Source organism: Pipistrellus hanaki, assembly GCF_964339955.1.
Source record: "Pipistrellus hanaki genome assembly, chromosome: 6".
NCBI classification, from domain to species: domain Eukaryota; kingdom Metazoa; phylum Chordata; class Mammalia; order Chiroptera; family Vespertilionidae; genus Pipistrellus; species Pipistrellus hanaki.
The window spans coordinates 5948068-5972084 of NC_140508.1; the positions used below are offsets into that span (position 1 = coordinate 5948068).

The 24017-nt window shown below is 61.6% G+C and overlaps 1 protein-coding gene across 6 annotated transcripts in view; it reads right to left on the reverse strand.

Annotated features, from left to right (window-relative positions):
• KCNQ2 (potassium voltage-gated channel subfamily Q member 2) overlaps nt 1-21556 on the reverse strand; it is a 44933-nt gene extending 23377 nt beyond the window's left edge. For all 6 annotated transcript variants that reach the window (XM_084887073.1, XM_084887074.1, XM_084887071.1 and 3 more), the window contains exons 1-3: nt 21150-21556; nt 669-759; nt 98-224 (exon numbers count right to left, since the gene is read on the reverse strand). In XM_084887073.1, coding sequence (XP_084743199.1) covers nt 98-224; nt 669-759; nt 21150-21442 — 511 coding nt within the window. In that variant the 5' untranslated portion in view covers nt 21443-21556. The remainder of the gene's footprint in view (nt 1-97; nt 225-668; nt 760-21149) is intronic.
• Between the last annotated feature and the right edge of the window lie 2461 nt (nt 21557-24017).

Below are 24017 nucleotides of genomic sequence, written 5' to 3' on the forward strand. Positions count from 1 at the left end.
CTTCCCGGCCGCGGTAACCACGACCTCTGCGGGGCGCTCTCCTGGCTCCCCCACTCTCTCCAGAGCCCGTGTCCATCCTGTACCCACCAGGCCTCACCGATCACACAGAAGGGTTTCCGGGCGAACTTGAGCCGCCCTCTCCAGCCGCGGTACCGGCAGCAGCAGCCCGCGGCCCAGATCCGCACAAAATACTCCACGCCGAACACCACGATGGTTACAATTTCCTGCGGGGGAGGCGCAGCTGAGCCACCACAGGGACTGCGGCAGCGGCCGGGGTGGCCTGGCTGAGCTGGTGTCATTAGGGGCAGCCCCAGGAGAGGGCTGGGGTGGGAGTGCCCTGAGAGGTGCATTCTGGGCTGGGGAGGCCCCTCTGTCACTAACAGCGGCACCTCAGTTACAGTGGTTGCCATAGCTTCGCCTCTGGCCCTCATGGGACTGCTATGAGCATCAAACCCCACCCTACCCGCAGCCATGTCTACCGGGCACAGCCCACTGCTCCACGGTGGAGGGCGCCCGGTGGGCCCTCAGGATCTGGGAGAGCGGGAGGTAGGGGCAGTGGGGGTTGCCAGGCACTGTGATGACACAGGGTGGGGACCAGGCCAGGTCAGGCTGGGGCTGGGTGCTGGGGAGAGGCAGGTCCGAGGCCAGCCCCTTCCCTGCAGGCTCACCAGGATGTAGAGGGCGCCTTCCGAGCTCTTCTCGTACTCTTTGATGGTGGAGAACACGGAGAGCACGAGGCAGGAGAAGACCAGCAGGAACCTGGGTCAGCAGAGGCAGCGAAGGAGCCCATGAGCCAGGACACAAAACAGAAGCCCGGGGGAGCCCCCAGGCCCCATCCCACACTCGCCCCGGCCCCTCATCTGCCTGGCCAGCCTCAAATCCAGAGTCAGAGGGGACAGGCCCTGCTGGCTGGACACGGAAGAACCGCGGCAGGACCCGCTGGCCTCCAAACACCACCTTCCCTGTTCCCGTGTCCTTCCCCCAGCCGAGCAGAAACCTTCCTCTCTTCCTGCGAACACTGCCCCTCTCGCACAGCCAGCCCAGGACCCTTCCTGTTCTGGGGGCCCTTCCAAGTGGGGGTCCTGTCCACGGACTTCCGTGTGTTGGCTGTCCTGCCAGCTCCTGACTAACAGGCATCGGGAGCCATTGTGCAGGCAGTGTGGATGCCCGGGCCTCAACGAGAGTGCCCAGAGCCCAGCCAGAGCCCCCGGAGCACCCAGAGCCCCCAGAGCACCCAGAGCCCCCAGAGCACCCAGAGCCCCCAGAGCACCCAGAGCACCCAGAGCACCGAGAGCACCCAGAGCCCTCAGAGCACCCAGAGCACCCAGAGCCCCCAGAGCACCCAGAGCCCTCAGAGCACCCAGAGCACCCAGAGCCCCCAGAGCCCCCAGAGCCCTCAGAGCACCCAGAGCACCCAGAGCCCTCAGAGCACCCAGAGCCCTCAGAGCACCCAGAGCACCCAGAGCCCTCAGAGCACCCAGAGCCCTCAGAGCACCCAGAGCCCCCAGAGCACCCAGAGCCCCCAGAGCACCCAGAGCCCCCAGAGCCCTCAGAGCCCCCAGAGCACCCAGAGCCCTCAGAGCACCCAGAGCCCCCAGAGCCCTCAGAGCCCCCAGAGCACCCAGAGCCCTCAGAGCACCCAGAGCCCTCAGAGTCCTCAGAGCCCCAGAGCACCCAGAGCCCTCAGAGCCCCCAGAGCACCCAGAGCCCTCAGAGCACCCAGAGCCCTCAGAGCCCTCAGAGCCCCCAGAGCACCCAGAGCACCCAGAGCCCCCGGAGCACCCAGAGCCCTCAGAGCCCTCAGAGCCCCCAGAGCACCCAGAGCCCTCAGAGCACCCAGAGCCCTCAGAGCACCCAGAGCCCTCAAAGCACCCAGAGCACCCAGAGCACCCAGAGCACCGAGAGCCCCCAGAGCACCCAGAGCCCTCAGAGCACCCAGAGCACCCAGAGCACCCAGATCCCTCAGAGCACCCAGAGCCCTCAGAGCACCCAGATCCCTCAGAGCACCCAGAGCACCCAGAGCCCTCAGAGCACCCAGAGCATCCAGAGCACTCAGAGCACCCAGAGCACTCAGAGCACTCAGAGCACCCAGAGCCCTCAGAGCACCCAGAGCACCCAGAGCATCCAGAGCACTCAGAGCACCCAGAGCACCCAGAGCACTCAGAGCACCCAGAGCACTCAGAGCACCCAGAGCACCGAGAGCCCCCAGAGCCCCCAGAGCACCCAGAGCCCCCAGAGCCCCCAGAGCACTCAAAGCACCCAGAGCACCCAGAGCACTCAGAGCCCTCAGAGCACCCAGAGCCCCCAGGGCACCCAGAGCACCCAGGGCACCCAGAGCCCTCAGAGCACCCAGAGCACCCAGAGCACCAAGAGCCCCCAGAGCACCCAGAGCACCCAGATCACCCAGATCACCCAGTGCACCTGCCAGAGCAGGCAGGGAGGGTGGGTGGGGGCTCAAAGAGCAGAGTCTATGGTGGCTGAGGGCCTGCTCCAGCACTCCACGGGCACAAAGCATAGCTCCTGGGACCCTGGACCAGGACCCCACATCATATCCTTCCCACATGTCCTAACAACCTGGAGACCCCGTCTTCCCAGCGCCAGCTCCCAGGCCCGGAGATGAGACCATGAGTGTCCCAGTGGGTGAAAGGGCTGTGTTCCTCTGGGGCCGATGCTACATTGTCCAAGCTGAGCATGGCCACAGCAACACCCTCCCGGAACCAGCCTCACCCGGTCCTGCTAGGGCCCTACTGCTGGGCGTCTGCCTGACCCCAAGCCTGGCTGCCACCAGCATGCCCTCCGCACCGATGTGAGAACAAACAAATCATCTTTTCTGTCAAAGAACAGTTTAGACAGCCGCCATTTTGGACTGCATGACTTGGCAGCTGCCATGTTGGCCGCATGGCTTGCAATTTCCCTGAAGACTGCCATCTTGAAAGAGCAAAAGCCAAGCCCTCCCTTTGAATTAGCCAATAACGAAAGACTGCACCTGAGCTCCAATCAAGAGCAAGAGACAGGACACATGCGCCAGGGGTTATAAATCCTGAGCAGAACGCCTGCTTGGTGTGTGGGTTTCCAGACCATGTGCACACCCTTCTATGCAGAAGATGTTTGCCTTGCTGCCTGGCTTCTGAGTATGTTTTGTGTTCTACCAGGACCCCTGATTTGCAGGGGCTCACCTTATTTCTAACCATTTGGAAGCTCGTCTAGGATACAGTCTGTCGCCACAGGGAAATTGGACCCCTCTCCGGAGAGGTGCGCTCCGCTCCAAGTTGCAGCAGCCTTGGTGAGGAGGGACAGCCATTACTCCTGGGCCGACTATGAGTCAGCCAGCCATGCAGGAGGGCCCAAGCAAGACCCGCGGCAATCATGGGACTGGACTGAGTACCACTTTGGTGATTGGGTGTCCTTGGAGGTCAGGCATATGTGACTGGGTTGTGCCTTGGACATAAAGCAAGTGCGGGGTTCTGATCTGTGGTTCCATTCTCTTGGGAGGGAAGCAGACAGAGAAGGATGAAGCAGATCTCGGGGAGCACAAGAAGCCTCCAACATGGGGGGTTGCGTACATAGTCACAGGGGACGTGACGAGGCTGGGAAACAGACATTCCAGGCCTAGGAAATACATTCCCCTGAATAGTCCATTGGGAGAAGGCAAGTTCCCAAACCAGGAGAGAGACATTGCTCTTGGTGTGAACTTTTAGTGTTGTGTGCACCCGTGTGTGTTGATGTTTTATGTCTGTTTTTTGTTTAGTTTGTTTAAAGATGGAGATAATCCCACCTTGGGGGAGCCAAGTTGTGTGTGGTGGGCTTGAACCTGTGATAGAGATTGCAGTATGTCCCAGCAGCTGCCAAGAATCCTTATTCTTGCCGAAACCAGGTTGGCTCAGTGGATAGAGCGTCAGCCTGCGGACTGAAGGGTCCCGGGTTCGATTCCGGCCAAGGGCATGTACCTGAGTTGCAGGCACATCCCCGGAAGGGGGTGTGCAGGAGGCAGCTGGTCGATGATTCTCTCCCATCGATGTTTCTAGCTCTCTATCCCTCTCCTTTCCTCTCTGTGGAAAATCAACAAAATATATTTTTAAAAAAAGAAAAAAAAGATTCCTATTCTTGGGGATTCATCCTGCTCTCCCTGCAGGGTGTTGGGCCACCAGAAACTCTTCGCTAGTGAGATTTTTGTCTGTATGTCTGTGATGCAATTTTGGCTAACTTTTAGGGACTTTAATTTGCTCCTCTCTGATTTATCATTTTGCTGTGCTGGTTTAAATTTTTAAGATCCTAAGATTAATTTAAAAGTGTAAAATTTGTAAAGATTGCAACCCAGGGAAATTTAAAACAAAGGCCAGCTAATTCCAAGCCTAACGAACCATTATCTTCCCCACCTGAGGCCGAGCAGGGAGGGGAAGGAAAAAACAAGGTTTCCCAGTGGCAGATGCAAAACCCTGCCCAGCATCCTGTCCTTAAACATCCAGCTGTCAGCGTTGGTATTAACCGGGATGGGACCAGGATGGAAGCGGCTGGTCTGAGACAGGAAGTGGGTGGCCCAAACCTGCTTGTGACGTCACAAACCCGAGCAGGCCAGCCAAGGCGGAACTAAGGTTGACCTGGGGGCACGGCAGCAAGAGGATGGACCGAACACAAGGGTGGTCCTAGAGGCAGGGGACTCTCAGCCAGACTACTGTGTCCTTTCTCTGAACAGAAAGGGCAATCATAGTTAATAGCATATCAAATAAAATAATACTTTCATATTGAGTTATCCCTGTTACAAAATTAGTCAAAAAAATTCTTTAGGTAATAATTGGCTTTAAAAATCTTAAAGTTGTTAAGATATAATAAATAGATGTAACTAATGTGAACAATTTAGATAAAGCTTTTCAGTAAAAACCTAAAAGAGAACAAGGGCAGACAGGAATGAGACCCTTGTCCTGCCTTCCCCTCCCTGTGTGACCGGGGATGCTCTGAGGGAACAGCCACGATGGCAGTTTACAGTCCCAGCCTCCCCCTCGGAGGAGAGCTATCTTGATAAGGCTCCAACCACCATGAGGTCACTGCGCCATCAGAAACCAGCTTTTCTAGGCTGTGGAAGAAGTTGGAGCAGTAAAAAAAAAAGTTAAAATCTGCTGGAAGACCCACGTGGCTCAGCTGACCAGCTACTAAAAGAAGGGGGAGTGATTTGAAGTCGGCTGTGGCTGTCTGGGGAAGGGAGCACCTGGCTGCCTGGTGGGCTTCCAGCAGATGTGAAATTTCCAAACCCGGAGCCCCAGTGGGACCTTACCAACAGGCCCATGGGGGACATGAGAGCTCTCGGGGAATAATAATCAAAGGGGTTAGGGGAGCAGTTCCCCGTCTCGGAACCTAAACAAAGCCCTCAATACTCAGCAGGGCAAGGGAGAAGGGCCTTCCGAATTTACCAAGACTAAAAGACCAAATGAGAAAGTGCTCTGGCTGGACCCTGAGGACCTGTTGGGCCAAGGAATATTAAAATTACATCTTGTCACCAATATGGCCAGGCCTCTCAAGAAAACTGCAGAGGGAGAGCTGGAAGGATGGAAGTGCAGGAAAGATGTTAAGAGGCTCAGAATGCCTATAAAGAAAGGCCAAGACAGAAAACTAACAGAAAAGTACACATTTTAATTTGCCTGCTCTAAGTTTTTATCACTGAAGGTCTCTTGTACTTTATTGAAGGTATACTTTCTTGATAGTAAAAGTGCATTTAAAGTGTTCATAAATGTCAATCTAAGAAATGCTGCTGTTTACTGTTTGGTTATCATTGAAAAATTAAGGTTTACAAGTTGCTGATGGTATGACAGAAAGAATATCAGAGTAGAAACACTTAACGGGGCATGGTTATGCATTTTGAAGGAAAAAGAAGGTGGTTTCTAAAGGTGGTTATTTCTAGAAATTGTAAAAATGTTTTTGAAAGTTGTGAAAATGTCCGTGAAGTTTATAAAGAGAAATGTTAAGAGGAAGTTGATTAAATGATACAGTAAGCCAGGACAGAGCAGGGAAACGGAGATATTTAAACAGCAGTTTGCAGCCATCTAGAAAACTCTGTCTTCCCTAAACAATGATAAATACAATGATTTGCATTTTGCCTCCCTAAACAGAGGCAAATAGCTTATGCCAAAGTTCTCAGGAAGACTGATGGGAGAAATCCAATTAGTGTGCTTGCTGTCCACACCCAAGGACAAATGAAGTTAGAAAATAAGCCTTATTTTGGTCAGTTCTTTTCTAGTAAAATAATTATGCTATATTAACCAGGTATTTAATAAAAATACCACATTTTAATCGTAGGAACTGAAGTTTGCTGGCCTATGTTCCTGTCTAATACACTTTAATATATAATCTTTTGATAAAATCAAGTTTGACAACCTTCCTAGGGTTTGAATTTTAAGAAAAGTTTTTTTTTACCTGGAGTTGGCTGTAGGTGGTTCCAATAGGCCCTGGAATGCCTCAAGATCTTCCTACACTGGAAACTAGGGACCAATTTCTTAAGAACTGTACACTGGGTCTCTCTTCTACTTCAGTCTCTCTCAGGTCAGAAGGCCTCCTGACCCAAGGCCATCTGGAGTTTCCAGTTCATCGCCATCGAACGGAAGACTATGTTTGTTCTAATCAAGACATGGAAGGGAGGCAAGTTGGAACCCTCCTGGGAAGGCTCTTACCTGTCTTACCACAGAGGCTGCTGTTCGGACTGCAGAGCGAGGTTGGACCCATCACACACGGGTTAAGGGCAGACACACTCAACTTGAACAGCCACACCAGGACATGTCTCCTTGGCGGTGATGCTAAGAACTGTGAGCTGCCTTAATGACCATCATGTACTGGGCTCTTTGCTTTAGGCATCTGGCAAATTGCAGGGGCTTACAATGTGGGCTGGGGAAATGTGTACGACCCGGATCATGCTCACCCAGTGAAGTTATCGGTTATAGATAACTTGAATGACTTGGATATTTCAGCCTTTAGGTCAAAAGAGTGGCTAGGACTAGATTTAGGAGTAGATGTCACAGGACAAGATCCCTAGGCCGCTGCCACCACCATGCAAAGAGAAGTAGGATATAAGGGAATGAATGCCTGGGTGGAATGGATTAAGTTTCTATATGCGCCCTGAATAAAAGGGACTCCACGCTTGTGCAGCAGGAAGGCTAGAGGCCCAAGCGGTCCATTCCCATTCGGATGGACCGCAGACAGTGGAAGGAGTGATGGTGTCCACCTCACCCCTTCGATCAGGGGCTACAGTGATGGGGTGTCACCTCACCCCACGTGTGGGCGTCTTACCCAAAGGCTAATTGGAACCGCGGCGACCAAACAGCAAAGTAGTCTCCTCCTGGACACTGCAGAGCAGGAGAGTCAAGGGTGTCAGCCGAGATTGAAGAAAAGAGTTTAAGTAAAGAGAAGGGGGGGAATTGTAAGAAGAAACAAGTCATCTTTTCTGTCAAAGAACAGTTTAGACAGCCGCCATTTTGGACTGTGTGACTTGGCAGCCACCATGTTGGCTTATAGCTCCCTGGGGGCCGCCATCTTGAAACAGCAAAGGCCCACCCCTCCCTTTGAATTAGCCAATCTCGGAAGACTGTGCATCTGAGCTCCAATCATGAGTGAGGGACAGGTCACGTGTGTCAGGATTATAAATCCTGAGCAGACCGCCTGCTAGGTGTGCAGGTGCCTCCAGACCACGTGGCACCCTCCTGCAGGAGTAAAGATATTCGCCTGCTGCCTGGCTCCCGGGTGCATTTTGTGTTCTCCCAGGACCCATGACTCACCATACTTCTAACACCAGGAAGCCCCCGGTGGCCCTGCCCATGCGCCACACAGCCTGGTGACTATGCCCAGAGACACAGAGCCCTCCCTGGGAGGGTGAGTATGGCAGAGGCACTGGCAGAGGGTGATGGGCACAGACAGCCCTGCTGACACAGTGCCCAAAGAGAACCAGTCACATTTCAAACCGCAATTAATTTCCTTCGTTCATTAGCCAATTTATTCAATTAACTGAGCCCTGGAAAAAAGTCCAAATATCTCATGTGTCTTATAATTGTAATCATCTGTCTGCCTGGTGGTGTTTTCTCCCGACCTGGCCATGGGAAAGGAGCGCCCGTGCCCAGAGTGGATCCGCCAGGGGTGGGGTGGGAGCTCCAGGCTGGGGCCTGGATGTTTGGCACGGGAGGCATCACCATCACAAAGGGGCACCAGGGATGAGGGAGCCCAGGAGTCACATAACCCAGGGGCTTCCCCGTGGAGGCGTCCGTGAGGGTGCTCCTGTCGGGCCCAGAGCGGAGAAGGGCAGGGTGCTCCTGAAGGGGGAAGAGGTGCCATGTGGGGAGGACGGTGTGTGCCAGGCCGGCCCGGGCAGGTCTGACAGGCGGAGAGTGGGCAGGGAGAGGCGGCCGTCACCCTCGTGTGCAGGGCTTCCCCCACAAAGGCCATTCCTCGGAAGGCCCAAGGTGGCCAGGCCCTCTCGGCTCTGCTCCCTGAGGTCACTCCGATGGGCACTGCAGAACATCCTGTCCCGTCAGTGGCTAGGGAGTAGGGAGAAGACAAGCCCATGCCTCACCAGTGGTCCCACCCCAGAAAGTGCCAGCAACAGCTCCAGGCTTGTTTTTAAAGTTTTGAACAGACGGGTACAGGTGGCACCCAGTGGGTGAGGCTCCAGACACCCTTCCCAAGGAGGCTCAGACAGGGATCTTCATGCATCTCCCTGACACATCCCCAAAGACAACAGATTCCCACAAGCCATGCCCACAGGCCCGGTCCTACAGACAGGCCCAGTCCTACAGACAGGCCCGGGCTCCTACAGACAGGCCCAGTCCTACAGACAGGCCCAGTCCTACAGACAGGCCCGGACTCCTGCAGACAGGCCCGGGCTCCTACAGACAGGCCCGGGGTCCTACAGACAGGCCCGGTCCTACAGACAGGCCCGGGCTCCTACACACAGGCCCGGACTCCTACAGACAGGCCTGGCTCCTGCAGACAGGCCCGGGCTCTTACAGACAGGCCCGGGGTCCTACAGACAGGCCCGGTCCTACAGACAGGCCCGGGCTCCTACACACAGGCCCGGACTCCTACAGACAGGCCTGGCTCCTGCAGACAGGCCCGGTCCTACAGACAGGCCCGGGTCCTACAGACAGGCCCGGGGTCCTGCAGACAGGCCCGGGCTCCTACAGACAGGCCCGGTCCTACAGACAGGCCCGGGGTCCTACAGACAGGCCCGGTCCTACAGACAGGCCCGGGGTCCTGCAGACAGGCCCGGGCTCCTACAGACAGGCCCGGGCTCCTACAGACAGGCCCGGTCCTACAGACAGGCCCGGTCCTACAGACAGGCCCGGGGTCCTGCAGACAGGCCCAGTCCTGCAGACAGGCCCGGTCCTGCAGACTGCAAGCCCCTTCCGCCCCTGCCAAGCAGCTGAGCAGCAGAGAAAAGACATTTATGTGCAGGCCTCTTCCCATCAGTGAGCACCTTGGTGACCCGCCACCACCCCACTCAGCACAGGGCGTCCGGGCCGGAGGGAAGGCCCAGGAAGGAGCAGGCTCTGGGAGGACGGTGGCTCTGCCTCTGCCTCCTGCTCTCTGAGCACAGCCTCCTCGGTGAGGGGCACTCCGCTGAGGCCCAGCCCTGGGAGCCGGAGCTCAGGCAGAGCTCCCCCTCCTGCGCTGAGGGCGTGGGACCATCGCAGCCGTGCGCTGGAGGCCTCCCCGTGGGCGGCCGCGTCTCCTGTGCTCGGGATGGGAGCAGGTGGTGCTTCCGCCCGTTCCCACAGCCCTTCCCCAGCTCCTGCGCCCTGGGCTCCGGGAGCTGGCAGCTGGAGTCAGAAGGCACCCCTTGCCCGGCCAGTGTGGCTCAGTGGTTGAGCATCAACCTATGAACCTGGAGGTCACGGTTTGATTCCCAACCAAGGCACATGCCTGGGTTGCGGGCTCGATCCCCAATGTGGGGCGTGCAGGAGGCAGCCAATCAATGATTCTCTCTCATCACTGATGTTTCTTTACTTCTCTCCCTCTCTCCCTTCCTCTCTGAAGTCAATAAAAACACTTAAAGAAGAAAGAAAGCGCCCTCTTCCCCCGCCAGCCCTCGGAGAGTCCGTGTGTCCCGAGCAGCCCTGTGTGCCCAGGGCACTGCCCCCTCCAGTCCCGGAGGCCAAGGGCAGCTCCGGAGGACCTGGGTCCACCCCCTCCCCACACAGAGACAAGAGAGATGGCAGGTGAGCAGCCCTTCCGACCAACAGCCCTATGCTGCCTTTCCAACACCCGGACCAGGCCCCGGAGCCCGGGGAGGGCCAGCCCTCCGGCTGGTGAGGTCCAGGCTGCAGGAAAGAAAAGATGGAAGGTGGGAGCTGTTTCCCGCCGCCTGAGGCTAATTATGGTAATGAATTCGAAGTGGAAAGTCCATCCTGGCAGCAGTTGCCAAGGAGACAAGCATCTCAAACAGCTGGTCCAGACTCCGGGGCCAAGATGGAAGGCAGGCGGGTGGCCAGGGTGGGGAGCGCCCACCTGGGCGGTGGGAGAACAGCCCCCTGAATCGAGCGGTGACCCAGCCACAAGCGTCCACAGGGAGGCTGGCGCCATTCTCCAGACGCCTCAGCCAGACATCAGGGCACTTCCAGGTGCAGCCTGAGCACGGAGCAGAGGCAGGACCCCTCTTATGAAACGGGGGTGCAGAGTCCTGAGGGCCGGGAGGCTGGTGCAGGGAGGCGCTGGGGCGGGTGGGGACGATGGGAGCCACCAGGGTGACAGAGGCGTAGTCACCAGCCAGAGGGCCCAGGGCAAGGCCTGAGGACACCCCGCAAGGTGGTGGGCCCCGGCCTCGCCTGCAGGCCCGGCGCACATGGCCTCTGCCTGCCTCATGCTCAGGAGGAGACCCCCCTTACCTTCAGAGAGAGGCCCCTCTGCGTCTGTCTCCTTTCCCCTCCCCATCCCTCATTTGAATGCAGGAAATATTAAAAAAAAAAAAAAAAATGACACAGCCAATGCCACCTCTCTTCTGACTTCCCTCCTCCACTGGGGGGCTGGGGCAATGGGCAGTACCTCCGTGCAGTACCTCCCACTCCCCTCCTAGGGTCCCCAGCCCAGACTCCCTCCCTCCCTCCAAAGATGGACTCGGGAGATGGCTGGGTTAGTAACCTCACTTGACACACTTAGTGAAGCAAACATTTAACAGGTGAATAGCAGGGTAGCTATTATAGCCCCCTCCCCAGCCCTGACGGCTGCTCTCAGGCCGAGCTGAAGAGGCGGATGGGAGGGTCCCTAACATCAAGCTCCCCACGGGCTGGAACTGGTGGCAGCACCAGGCACGTGACAACCCCGAAGGCTGGAAGGCGTCCTTGGTCACTTCACAGATGAGAACAGGACGCTCTGAAGAGCTGGGGGGGGGGGGGGGGGCTGCAGGGCCAAGCCCAGCCCCCTCCCCAGAATGACGTCCCTGCCAGCCAGAGCAGGGACTGGGCCAGGGTGAGGCCAGGCTCCCTGGGGAACCCCGCCCGTCCGCCCGCCCGCCTCGCCGGGAGGACCTCGCTAGCACTTCAGCCGGAATCTAATTTTGCCCCCTAATAAACTGCTCTGCCTGGAGGACCCGCTGCCACTTCCAATCTGCGGAGTGATGGAGAGCCCAGCCGCTGACGGCTGCTCCAGGCGGAAACCGGACGTAAAAAACCACTGGGTGATCCCGCCACGGTCAGAGGGAGGGGCCGAGTCTGGAGAGTGCACACAGACCACGCCTCGGGGCCAAGGCTCACAAGTAGTGGCCCCCTGGCCACTCCTGTCCAACCCGACACCTAATCTGAGGGTGGGAGGTTCTGGTAGCTTCCACCTGAGATTAAGGGTCTAGGAAGGGAATGCAGGCAAGCGCCCAGGACCCTGTATACAGCACGTGCTCAATCAGTGACTCGGACCACAGCTCAAGAGGCCCCAGGTCCTCGGGAGTCCAGCTCCTGCCTCAGCACTCGAAGCCTCCACCAGCAGCGCTGGCCGGCCTGTGGCGCCCCCCCGGGAGCCCCTGCCAGCTGGCTGGACAGCCACTCCGTCCACAGCCTCCACACCGCCCTCAGCCAGCCCCTCCTACGCCGCGGCAGGAAGTGCTCTCAGGGCAGCCGGACGCCAGCATCCCTCCAAGCCTCGGCCGCGGGCTCTGTCCCGGACGTGTGGAGGTGGGCGTCCTGCCCGCCTCGGGAAGAGAGGCCTGAGAAGAGGCGAGGTGCCCTGGCGCCGCGGGTTGTGTGGAGGCTATCCGGGCAGCCGGCCTGGCGGGCACCCGCCATCGCCTTCCCGGCGGCCCCAGAGACCGTGGCTGCACCTCGGAGACTGGATCCCCATTAGCCACTGTCCAAACTCAGACCACAGTGCTGGCCAACAGCTCACCTGACGCCGCCCCATCCACATCGGAGCCCACCCACCGCCCACACACACCGGCTCTCCCCTACCCTCCCGGGCTCCTCACCTTCCCAGCCCCACCTTCACAGAGACAACGCCCCCCAGGGGGCCTTCTGCACATCCCTCTCCCTCCCAAGAGCTCCAGCATCTCGGCTCTTCTTCTATCCAGAGGCCCTCCTGTCCCCTCTCCAGTCCCCCTGCAGCCGCTGAGACCAGAGGAAAAGCACCCACTCCCTCGCCTGATCCTCAGCCTCACGGGGGCTGCCCTGCCCCGAGCCTGCGCACTCTCCTCTGCCACCTGGACTCCCGCCCCACACCCCTCACCCCGGGCCTCCACCTGTCTCCCAGGCTTCCTTTCAACACCAGCTTCTCCAAGAGGCTCCCCAGCACCCTCTTTCCTGTGTACTCTCCAGGGGTACGGGGTCCTGACCCCTGTGAGCAGGGGTCCACTGCTCTCCTCCCAGGCTAAGCGCACCGCAAAACCCACACACAGGGGTGGTCCCCACAACTGCCCCCACTGTGGTGATCCAGCTTGAGAGCCAACACCCCAGCCGCTCAGACAGGCTGCGAGGTGGAGGGCGGGGTCTGGGAGGGGCACTGCCTACCCCAGGAGCCCCCGGTGGGGCAAATGCAGCTCTTTAAAAAGGCCCCATTCCTGAGGGATGGCAGCACGTGTCCACGCGGGCACACACATGGATGTCACATGGCTCACAGGTGGGAAGGGACTGGTGGCTGGCCATCCGTGTGGGCAGATGCTCTCAGCCCCGCACAGGAATGATCTGACAGCGCTGCCACCTGAGGAACAGACGTGTGACTCCAGGCAGCCAGTCTGTCCCCGAGGGCTGAGGAGGCACACAGAGCGGACAGGCTTGGCGTTTTTATGGGGTGATGGGAAACTCTGAAACCAGAGAATACACTCAACATCACGGAATCGTTCCGTCGGGGATGATTACTTGTGTGCTCTGTGAATCTCACAACTAAAGAAAAGAGGCAAGGAAACGAAGAGGAAACGCGAGACAAGGCCATGCTGGCGGGTCTGAGCCCTCGGGAAGCTCTGGTCTGTCCAGGCCATGCCCTCCCCACTCGTGCCTCAGTTTCCCTCTGTGACAGGACAGACTTGGGGGGGGAGAGCCATGGGCACCCACCCAGTGGCAAGGGCCCCAGCCCTGCCACCAGCCCGAGGACACTTGCTGGGGAAGCCGAGGGGCGAACTGCGTGGGACCCACAGGGAGGTGGCGTCCCAGTGTGGGAGCTCCCTGCACAGGAGTGTCTCCTTCCACCGCTACCCCGAGCTGTCCGTCAGCGTCGTGGCCCCGGGCCTGGCCTTGGGGACCTGCAAGTGCCTTGCTCTGCCCGAGGAGCTGGCTGAGCAGAAGGCACCAGGCTGACTCCTGCCCTGCTGAGCCTTCAGCCTCACCACCGGAGGCACCATGCAGGACGGGGGAGTGGGAGGGGCACTGCCCCCTGCCCCCAGGCTGTCAGGACAGCCAGGCCTGCCTCCCTCCCCCCCTCCGCCAGTCTCCCCTAAACTCATCCTAAAGACCCTCCAATCAGCTCTCAGGCTGCCCCTCAGCCTCGTGCCCTGCAGCGTCACTAGTGAGTGTCCTCGCAGCCTCCGGCAGCAGGCCTCGTTTCAACGTGCCCTCCCAGGCCAGCCTTGGTCCTGACTTCTGGATCCGCACCAGATGTGTGACCACTCAGCATCCATCCTGTGACAGCACCACAGCTGCTGTCTCCTCCCCTAAGCCACCAAGCGCCCAGGACGGGGGGGCCAGAACGGGGGGCCAGGACAGAGGGCCAGGACAGAGGGCCAGGGCGGAGGGCCAGGGCGGAGGGGCCAGGGCGGAGGGCCAGGATGGAGGGCCAGGGCGGAGGGGCCAGGGCGGAGGGGCCAGGACGGAGGGGCCAGGGCGGAGGGGCCAGGGCGGAGGGGCCAGGGTGGAGGGCCAGGGTGGAGGGCCAGGGTGGAGGGCCAGGGCGGAGGGCCAGGACGAAGGGCCCAGGAGGGAGGGCCAGGGCGGAGGGGCCAGGACGGAGGGGCCAGGACGGAGGGCCAGGACGGAGGGCCAGGACGGAGGGCCAGGACGGAGGGGCCAGGACGGAGGGCCAGGATGGAGGGGCCAGGGCGGAGGGCCAGGGTGGAGGGCCAGGACGGAGGGCCAGGACGGAGGGCCCAGGGTGGAGGGCCAGGACGGAGGGCCAGGACGGAGGGCCAGGATGGAGGGGCCAGGGCGGAGGGCCAGGACGGAGGGCCCAGGGTGGAGGGCCAGGACGGAGGGCCCAGGGCGGAGGGGCCAGGACGGAGGGCCAGGACGGAGGGCCAGGACGGAGGGCCCAGGGCGGAGGGCCCAGGGCGGAGGGGCCAGGGCGGAGGGGCCAGGACGGAGGGCCAGGACGGAGGGGCCAGGGTGGAGGGCCAGGGTGGAGGGGCCAGGGCGGAGGGCCAGGGTGGAGGGCCAGGACGGAGGGCCCAGGGCGGAGGGCCCAGGGCGGAGGGGCCAGGGCGGAGGGCCCAGGGCGGAGGGGCCAGGACGGAGGGGCCAGGACGGAGGGCCAGGATGGAGGGGCCAGGGCGGAGGGCCAGGGTGGAGGGCCAGGACGGAGGGCCAGGACGGAGGGCCCAGGGCGGAGGGCCCAGGGCGGAGGGGCCAGGACGGAGGGCCAGGACGGAGGGCCCAGGATGGAGGGGAGCTGGAGACAGGGCGACCTTGTCGCCTGCATCAGGAGGCACCAGATATGCCTCCGTCTGGAATTCCTCGAGGAAACTGTCACCACACACCATAACACACAGGTCCCTGAATCTGAGTCCTTTCCTGTTGAAGAAATGTGCAGCCAACCCACATGCTTGAGAGTCACTCCGGAGGGTCAGCAATCGTCCTTGCGTTTTCCAGCATCTTTCCAATTTCCTGCGATGGTTATTGTCATGTTTACGGTCAGAAAGGGCAATGAACCATAACCAAGTGTTCAGAGGCCGCAGCATCCCCTTGCTCAGACAGAGTGGCTGTGGGCCGCTGCCTGGGCCAAACACCGACCTCCTTCCACAGGGCGTCATTCAGCCCTCAGCTGTCAAATGCCCACGTCTCCTCTGGGGAGCGGAGGCCCTGTGAGCACACAGGGCTGAATCTGGAGATGGGAGCAAGAGATCCAGATGAGCAGATGAGATCCAGCACGAGGGGGGCCAAGCCCACTCCGCGAGGGCGGCTGCTGTCTGAGGGAGAGACAGCCATGAGCTCGTGTTCAGGACCACGGCCAGCGCCCGGCTCGGCCTCTCCCTCAGGACGCCCTCGTGAAGGCTGGTCTCTGGGTGAACGAACTTCTCAGCTCCTGTGGACCCAGCCAGGCTCCGTGGCAAACTGCCCACCAGGGCCCCGCTCAGCGCCCGGCACACAGGAAGCAGACACCGTCTCTGGAGGAGCTGGCAAAGGCTCTCCCACCACCACACCCCAGACCTGCTCACCGCTTCCCCAGACCTGGGCTCCCGGAGGAAATGGCCTGGTCCTCCCACCAAGCTCCCAGTACTCTTCTCAAACCAGAATAGGGAAGCAAACTCGAAGTCCTGTCTAATTAGGGGAAGACGGAGGGGCCGTGTAGAGCTGGAGCCAAGTGGACAGGATCTGGGGGAGGGAGGGGTCTACACTCTGCAGAACGATCCAGAAAGGAACACCATCCAACATCCCGGAGCTGAAATTCAGACTCGGGGCTGGCGGCCTGAGGAATCACATCCAACTCCAACACCCATCATCCCAGAGACGTCTCTCTCACCAGTCCCTATAGAACAGGGGGCCAGAAACGCCTTCCAGACCCCGGGACTGACCCACACCTACCCAGAGCCCAGACCCGCTTTTCCAGGAGGAAACCCTCCGCTGGGGCCGGCATTCCTCCTCCGCCCCCTCCTCCGCAGGCTCCGGCGCCACCAGCCCGGCCCTCCAGGAGACAACTCTGAGTGGGTTGCAGGAACAGCCACACAGACCTCCCGAGGCAAACTGTGTTAGAAGCACCTTATTCTTCTGCAGTGTTATCCTCACAGCTCCCATGGGGGTCCAGCAGAACCTCCGGAGTGCAGGCCCGAGCAGGGCCGGGGCGCACCCATCCCAGGGGCACCGAGACCCTCAAGGTCTTCAGCCCTATTTTCTCCCGGAGGAATTAAAAGCATGGTCTACACACTAGTCGTCGTGCCCAGTGGTTAGAGCACCAGCCCATGCACTGAAGCATCTTGATTCCATCAAGGACACGATGCCGGTTGGGACGTGTGCATGAGGCAACCAATTGATGTGTCTCTCTCCCATTGATGTTTCTCTCTCTGTCTCCCCGTCCCTTCCACTCTCTAAAAATCAATGGGAAGATATCCTCGACTGAGGAGTAACCACCACAAAACAGCATGGTCTGTCTCCGGCTCGAATAACAAACACCCCAGCCCCCCCCCCCCCCCAACAATAGACCAGCCATGTGCTCCCTGGAGGGCCGGAGCCTCCCCCCTGACTCTCAGTTCACATGAGTGATGCCCGGCTTTAGAAACAGTCCTCTCTCTGCACTGACCCCCTCCTGCACGCACCCACCTCACAAGAACAAGCTCACTGCCGTACCAGCTGCCAGGGAGGCCAGCGAACAGGTCAGCGGGACGCACCCTGCGGACCCTGGTCTGGGCTCAGAGGGGGCGGGGCGGGGCCGGGGCAGGGCGGGCCTGAGTCGGGCGGCAGCACGCGGTTTCTCAGCGTGGATGGCGGCGTTCTTGGGGGACAAACTTGGGTCTGCTTCTCTTCTTTCTGCCTTGGACCCAACCGCTGCTGGGCTCTGTAGGGAGGGCTAGACAGGCCCTGCGGTCACAACGGGAAGGTGCGCCCTCTGCCGGCGGTGCCGGTGCACTGCCACGAAGGAGGCGGGGGAGAGGCTGCCAGCGCCGTCGCAGATTGTCGTCGGAAAGCTCAGCTGAGCGCCAGCCTCGGCCGGCATCTCCCACGCTCCTGGGACAGGCCCGTCGAAGTGGGCTCAGCCTCACGGCCCACACGACGACCCAGCACAGCCTCGTGGGAGCCCCGTGTCCCAGGGCCCCCGTGGTGTTTCTCACGGTCCAGGGGTCACGGAACAAGCTGCCCCAGCGGTGCGTTTCCCTCTGTGGAGGCTCAGGATGCCAGGACGTCTGCCATCGGCAGAGCAGGAGCGCCTCCCAAGGCCTGGGCAGCGCCGAGCGCAGTCTCCTTAGGAGAGCAGCCCGGCCCTGCACGAGGTCAGGCCCAGGCCTCGCGCCCAAGGGCGCCCTCATGTGGAAGCAGCAGCCCCGAACCCCTTGGCAACCACAGAGCCAGCTCAAACCCACCCTGTCCTATTTCCAACAAAACCCAAAACCAAAGGTGAAACCTTGGCTACACCACTCACGAGTCACACCTGTGAACCCACTCACAAGTCACACCGCGGACACCTCACGGTAACGCTGCGGACCTCAGCGGCTGCGCCAGAGCCTCGAGCTAGGACCGAGCTAGGACGGGATGGGGCCTGAGCCTTTCAGAAGCGCAGTGCGCTGTCCAGGAAGTCCGGTGCTGAAACCCTCACATCCGCCGCAGGCCTGGGCGGGGGATGTGAGCATCCCTCCTGTCTCCTTGCCTGCAGACCTTACAACGAAAGACTCTTTTTTCAAGACAGTGCCACAGTAAGGCGTTCCCTCAGGCCCAGTGCTGGCTGCCGGCTGAGAACTGGCCCAGGCAGGACCGAGGGCGGGAGGCTGAGGACGCTGTCAGCCCATGCCAGCCCTGCCTGCTGCGCCCTCCACCCCTTCAGGACGAGGCTCGCCTGCTGAACCAGTCAAGGTGACGAGCTGCGTGCCCGTCACACGCACCCAGCACTGCGCTGAGTGACTCACAGAATCAACCCTCACATTACAGATGACGAAACTCAGGGCTGAAGTCTGGGGGCGTCAGTGGAGGCAGGGTCCCGGCCAGGCTGGCCCAGGGCCCGCAGTCCCCGCCCTCACAGGCCCTCTCCCAAGCACATCCTCGAGCCCCCTTTGGGAAACCCCTGCAAACTCCAGACCCTGGACCTGAGGTCCTCTAACAGAGAGAACCCCCCACTTCCAGGAGCACAGAACTCAGGGCCCGAGTCCCTGCCCGTGGTGTGAGGTGGGCACGGGCGGAGCACTTCCTGGCTCCCCACGGAGGGCCTGGCCACTGCTGGGGTCATTGCTGAGGCCACACCTGAGGGAGGCAGCACTGAGGGAGCCATGGAAACTCTCAAGCTGCCCTCCCAGAATCCCACCCGACCCGCAGCTTCTCCGAGCCCAGGTGTGCTCGGGCGCCTCGGGTGGGGCCCACTCTCCATCCAGCACACAGAGGAAGGACCCTCCTGAGTATTTCTGCCAAGGCTGGCCCATACCCGCCCCCCCCCCCCCAACTCAGGGAAGGCTCCTGTCTCAGTGCCTCTGGCAAAGCTCAGCGGCCAGGGAGGCACGTCTGCAGAGCCCCTTTGGCAGGGGGTGGGCGGGAGGGGGAACTGGTCTGAGGCCCACAAAGCCCAGAGTCCACAGGGCAGTCGCCTCCCTCCCTCCCACCTCTGGCAGCAGCTGTCCCCCGAGATTCACACTCCCATCTTCCAGAAACCAGGCGTGAAGACCAAAGGCTAAAGGGTGATCAAGGAGGGCTCAGTACTGCCCCAGGCCCAGGTGGGACTCCAGGAGCACTGCAGCCCAGACCGTGTCCCCACCCTCCACCAGTTTCCAAGCCCGACGCAGAACCCCCGCACAGAACCAGCGAGGAGGGCAAGGAGGAGGAGGAGGAGGAGGAGGAGGAGGAGGAGCTTGCCCTTCATTTAATTAAGGAATCCACAAGCCAAAACATGAGTCAGGCTGTCAGCCCAAGCTGGGCAAGGGAGCAGGCATCGGGCGCCACACCCTCGGGGTCAGTGGGCAGTGAAGCTCCTGTGTCGGGGGGCTGGGACTGCGGTGGCGGCACAGGCAGAGGGCATTCCACACCTGGGCACAGGGTGATGGGCAACGAGTCCCACAGCAGAACGGCCCTGGCCTCGCGGGGAGAGCATACCGCACCGGCCCTGGAGTTCCTCTCCCCCAGACCCTCTGGGCCACTTCACTGCGAGCATAACTGAGGCCTACAAAGACTAGACTCCAGCGCCTACCCCAACCGCAGCCACAGACCCCTCCTGCCATCCCACTCCCTGGGAGACACCGCCTACCACTGAGCAGCCTCTCCCTGGTCTGAGCCCCCACTGGTGAGCTGGAGGCTAGGGGAGCTCGGAAGCTCGTGCCCTCGGTGGAGGGGCCGAGGAGGGCCTGAGCAGGCTGCAGGCAGGGCTGCCTTGGCAGTGAGGCTAATGCCACTGACGCCCCACGCTGCGGGCCCCCACGTCCTGATCCAGGGCTGCCCAGAGAGGAAGCAGGAGCAGAGCCTGGCCCAGGGTCCCCGCACGCCTGCTCCTCCTTCTGAACACTGCACTTCAGGCCCAAGCAGGGAGAGACCACCCGGAGGGGACCCCAGGAAAGCTGCCAGCCAGGCACATCTGTGCCAAAGCATGGCGAACTCCGGCACCTGCCGGGCATGGGGCTGGGCCATGCATGGCCCGAGGCCACTGGGCCAGGGCCTGGATGAACACAGCCTGTCCCACCAGAGGCCCTGGGCCCTGCCAGACGGAGGTCCTTGGGGAGCAGGCCCTGGGCCTCCCGAGGCTGAAGAGCACTCTGAGCAGCCGCCCAGGAAGAGCAGAGCCGCCTGTGCCCTGGGCTCGCTCGCCATGCCGGGAGCCGCCAGGCCAGGAGTCCGTGACGCTTGGGACTCCCAGGAGCTGGGTGCTGAGGCTGGGACAGAGTGCCCAGGACACCCTCCCTCCCAGGGTCACCGTCCCATCCCACGGAGGGTCTGTCCATTGTCCATTCCCATGGCCAGGCCCCTGGTCACACTCGGCCTCACGCACAAGCACACCCCCTCACCCAGGCCGGGTGGAGACAGCTTCCCAGAACCGCCCCCCATCCCGTCCCAAAACGCGTCTCACACAAAATGGCTGAGCGGCCCGTCTGGCTGGGATGGAGGTGCCTGCGCTCCAGAGCCCTGCCGGGGACACAGGCACAGGCGCTCTCACAGACACCGCCACGACACTCGTGTGCACAGACACCAGCCAGAGGCCACTGGCCCTGCCCCAGGGCAGGAACCCCCTGAGCACCAGCCTGGGCACCAGCCACCCCTCCGGGTCAGGGCTGGCAGGCCCTGCAGCAGCACCCCCCCCCCGGGGGGGGGGGGCGGGGAGATAAGAAGGAGGGGGCGGGGGAGGGAGGGCGGAGGGAGATTCAGGGATGCAGGCAGGGTGGCAGGCAGGGTGGCCAGCTGCAAGCACCGGGGGCAGGACTCAACTTCTCTGAGCTTCGAGTTGGGGGAGGGGAGTCATGTTAGGACCCCTCCCATTTCAGCAACCCAGAAGCTCTCCGCAGAGGGAGTGAGGTGCTTGGGGGGCTGGGGGAGGTAGGCCAACCTTCCCCCATCATCCCCCTCTTTGGGGGAGCCCAGCCCAGGGGGACCCCGGAGTCCAGGGCCGGAGGCTAGCGGGCAGCGCCGCCCTCCCTCCCCGCAGGCCTTTGTTTGGTGCAATGGCCGTGGGGAGGGGCCTCCCCGGGCCGATGCGGGGGGCTGGGCTACGCAAACCCCATCCCGCAGGGGAGGGGCTGAGGCAGCCCAGCCAAGCCGCATGAGGGAGGGGGAGGGGAAGGAGATGGGGGGCAGGCGCCCCGCACCCCAGAACTCCTTCCGGCCTGGCGCCCCCGACACCTCTCGGCCCGCGCCCCCGAGGCCGGACGGCGCACTCACACGTAGGCGTGGTAGACGAAGGCCCAGCCGCGCGGCCGCTCCAGCACGTTGTAGAGGAAGTTCTGCAGCTTGCGGTAGAAGGCGTTGCGCTTCGGGGGCTTCCCGGCGCCCGCGCCCGCGCGCGGCTTGCTGAGGATGCTGCCGCGCTTGGAGGCCTCGGCGCCGGCGATGAGCAGCGCGCCATCGCGGGTGCTGTCGGCCGCGCCGGGGTCCAGCCCCACGAAGCCCACCTTGAGCTTCTTCTCGGCGCTCGGGCCGGGGTACACGCCGCCGTTGCGCGGCTTCTGCACCATGGTGCGGGCGGCGGCGCGCTCAGGGGCGGCCAGGGGCGCCCGAGCCCAGGCCCCCGGCCCGCGAGCCGCAGGGCAGGGCGGCGGGGGCGGCGGCGGCTCCGCTCGGCGGCCGGGCCTCGCGGGGGGCCGGAGGAGGGAGACGGGGAGGAGGGGAGGCCGCGCTCCGCCCTCCGCCTCGCCCCGCCCCGTTAACCCCTGCGGAGCCGCGGGCGGGAGGGCGGGGACCCAGCGCCAGTGCCGGCCCCTCCGGCTCCCTGGCCACCTGACCCCTGGCCACCTCGGAGGTGGGCGCCCAGGCACACACACCAGCGCGGGCCTAGCGCCTCTGCACCGGCACCCTCACCCCCACCACACTGACCCTTGCAAGTGCAGGAAAGGTCAGGGGAGGATTCCTAAGAGGTGGCCTGCACCTCTTAGGAGGAGGGGTCCTGGAGGAGATGGCTGGCCGTGGGCACAGTGGTCCGAGCGAGAGACTGGTCCCTGGAAGCCTGGGCTGTGTCTGCAGACCTGGCTGAAGAGCGAGGACCCCACCGGTCAGGGGGGCCAGAACCCAGGCCCGCTGGAGCGCATGGCTGGGGCAGCGGTGATGGCAGGGGCAGAGGTCGGTGGCAGGGGCAGAGGTCATGGCAGGGGCAGAGGTCCGTGGCAGGGGCAGCGGTCAGGGCAGGGGCAGAGGTCCGTGGCAGGGGCAGAGGTCAGGGCAGGGGCAGCGGTGATGGCAGGGGCAGCGGTGATGGCAGGGGCAGCGGTCAGGGCAGGGGCAGCAGTGATGGCAGGGGCAGCGGTTATGGCAGGGGCAGAGGTCATGGCAGGGGCAGTGGTGATGGCAGGGGCAGCGGTGATGGCAGGGGCAGAGGTCATGGCAGGGGCAGCAGTGATGGCAAGGGCAGAGGTCAGGGCAGCAGCAGGGGCTGAAGCCCCCACCTCTTCCCACATTTGCCCTGCACCGGGGGCTGCTAAGTAAAGGCCTGTCCAGGGGTCGCTGTCCTCACTGGTAACTTGGCTTAAAAACAGCTCTAGTCCTACCCTTTGGCCTCCAAAGCTAGTAGCCAAGTGGTCTGGCTTTTCTTTTTAATTCGACAGAAAACAGTGGTCCTTGCATGCACAGGGCTAACTTGTGAGTCATCCAACATGCTGGGGCTGGACTGTGCATAGGGCAGGTCCCAGGGGCCACATCCTGACCCCCCTCCCCCCTATTTGCCAGTGGCCAGTGCCAGGGCCTGCACCCCTGCAGAGCCCAGGCTGAGGAAGGAGGCGCCAGCCTGGTCCATGGGGGTGGGGAGGGGGGGCTGGATGCCAAAAGGAGAGGAGGGAGCTCTGCATTCCCGCACAGCTGGCCCACAGGGATGGCATCTGGGCGACCATCACTCTCACTCTTCAGAGGGCTGGACCAAGTGACCGCAACTGAGATGTCAAACTCCAGAAGGTCCCCTGAGACAGGCCAGTCCTTCCCAGGGGAGGCTCTTCCGGGACAGCCCTTGTAAGACTAGCGATGCTGGGGGAGGGGGGAGATGGAGGCCCCTCCGGAGGAAGACTGGCTGAGTGTGTGGGGGGAGTTGGGGGCGCGGGGAATGCTGGAACCTTCTCTCCTGTCATCTGCAAAGGCACTTGGTAGATTCCGGAGGCCCACCTGCGTCCGGTGTGAGCCTCTGCCTCCTCTGCTGCATGTCCTTCCAGTGAGCTGGCACATTGGTCACCTACGTCTTCAGTGTTGTGTCCTGTCCATCGTCAACTGTCTGGTGTCCCCCAGCATACCTGCAGCTCAGGTGAAGCAAGTCGTAAACATGCTCAGTTGGGGTGAATTCCATGCAAGTGACAGGAATTCCATTTATTTAAAAACTAGAGGCCCATTGCACGAAATTTGTGCAAGAGTAGGCCTTGGCCTCCCTCCAGCACCTGGGACCCGGGCTCCCCTCGCAGAGGCCCCGCCCACACGCCCTGGCCCGCCAGCCAGTGGCCGGGCCTCCCTCTGCAGGGCAATCGTGGGCAAAGGCCGGGCCCCTGGCCAATCACATCGCGGCCGCATTGGCTGGCCTGGCCATAGCGTGGTCCGGGATGGTCATCCGGGTGGTCATTCCGCTGTTCCGCCATCTGGTCGATTTGCGTATTACACTTTTATTATTAGGATAGAATAGATGGAAAGCTTTCAGGTTCAAGCCATCTTTGCCAAGACAGCAATGAGGAACCAGAGGAGAGTGGAAAATTTCAGGTGCACAGATGCCCAGCTCCAGCCCGGAGAGGCCTGCAGCCAGCGTGAGCTGCCAAGCAGGGCGCTGTCCTGTCAGCACCTCTGTATTGAACACTGTCCCCAGACTTCCAGCTTCCCCCTCGTCCCCCACATGCCGGTGGCCATACCAAGCAGCCCAGCCCAGACCAGTGAGGGAGCTGACAACCATGGTGGCCACTGTCACCTCCCAGGCCAGCACAGAGGTCTGGGGAACCCGCCATCTCCAGCTCTTCTCTGTCCCCACCCACAGGGAGCCCCTGCCTCTGCATTCCTCTGGACACACCATCAGGCCCCTAGGGGTGGTCAGTGGACGTGGCAGCTGCTGGTGGCTGAGGCCAGATCGCAGCA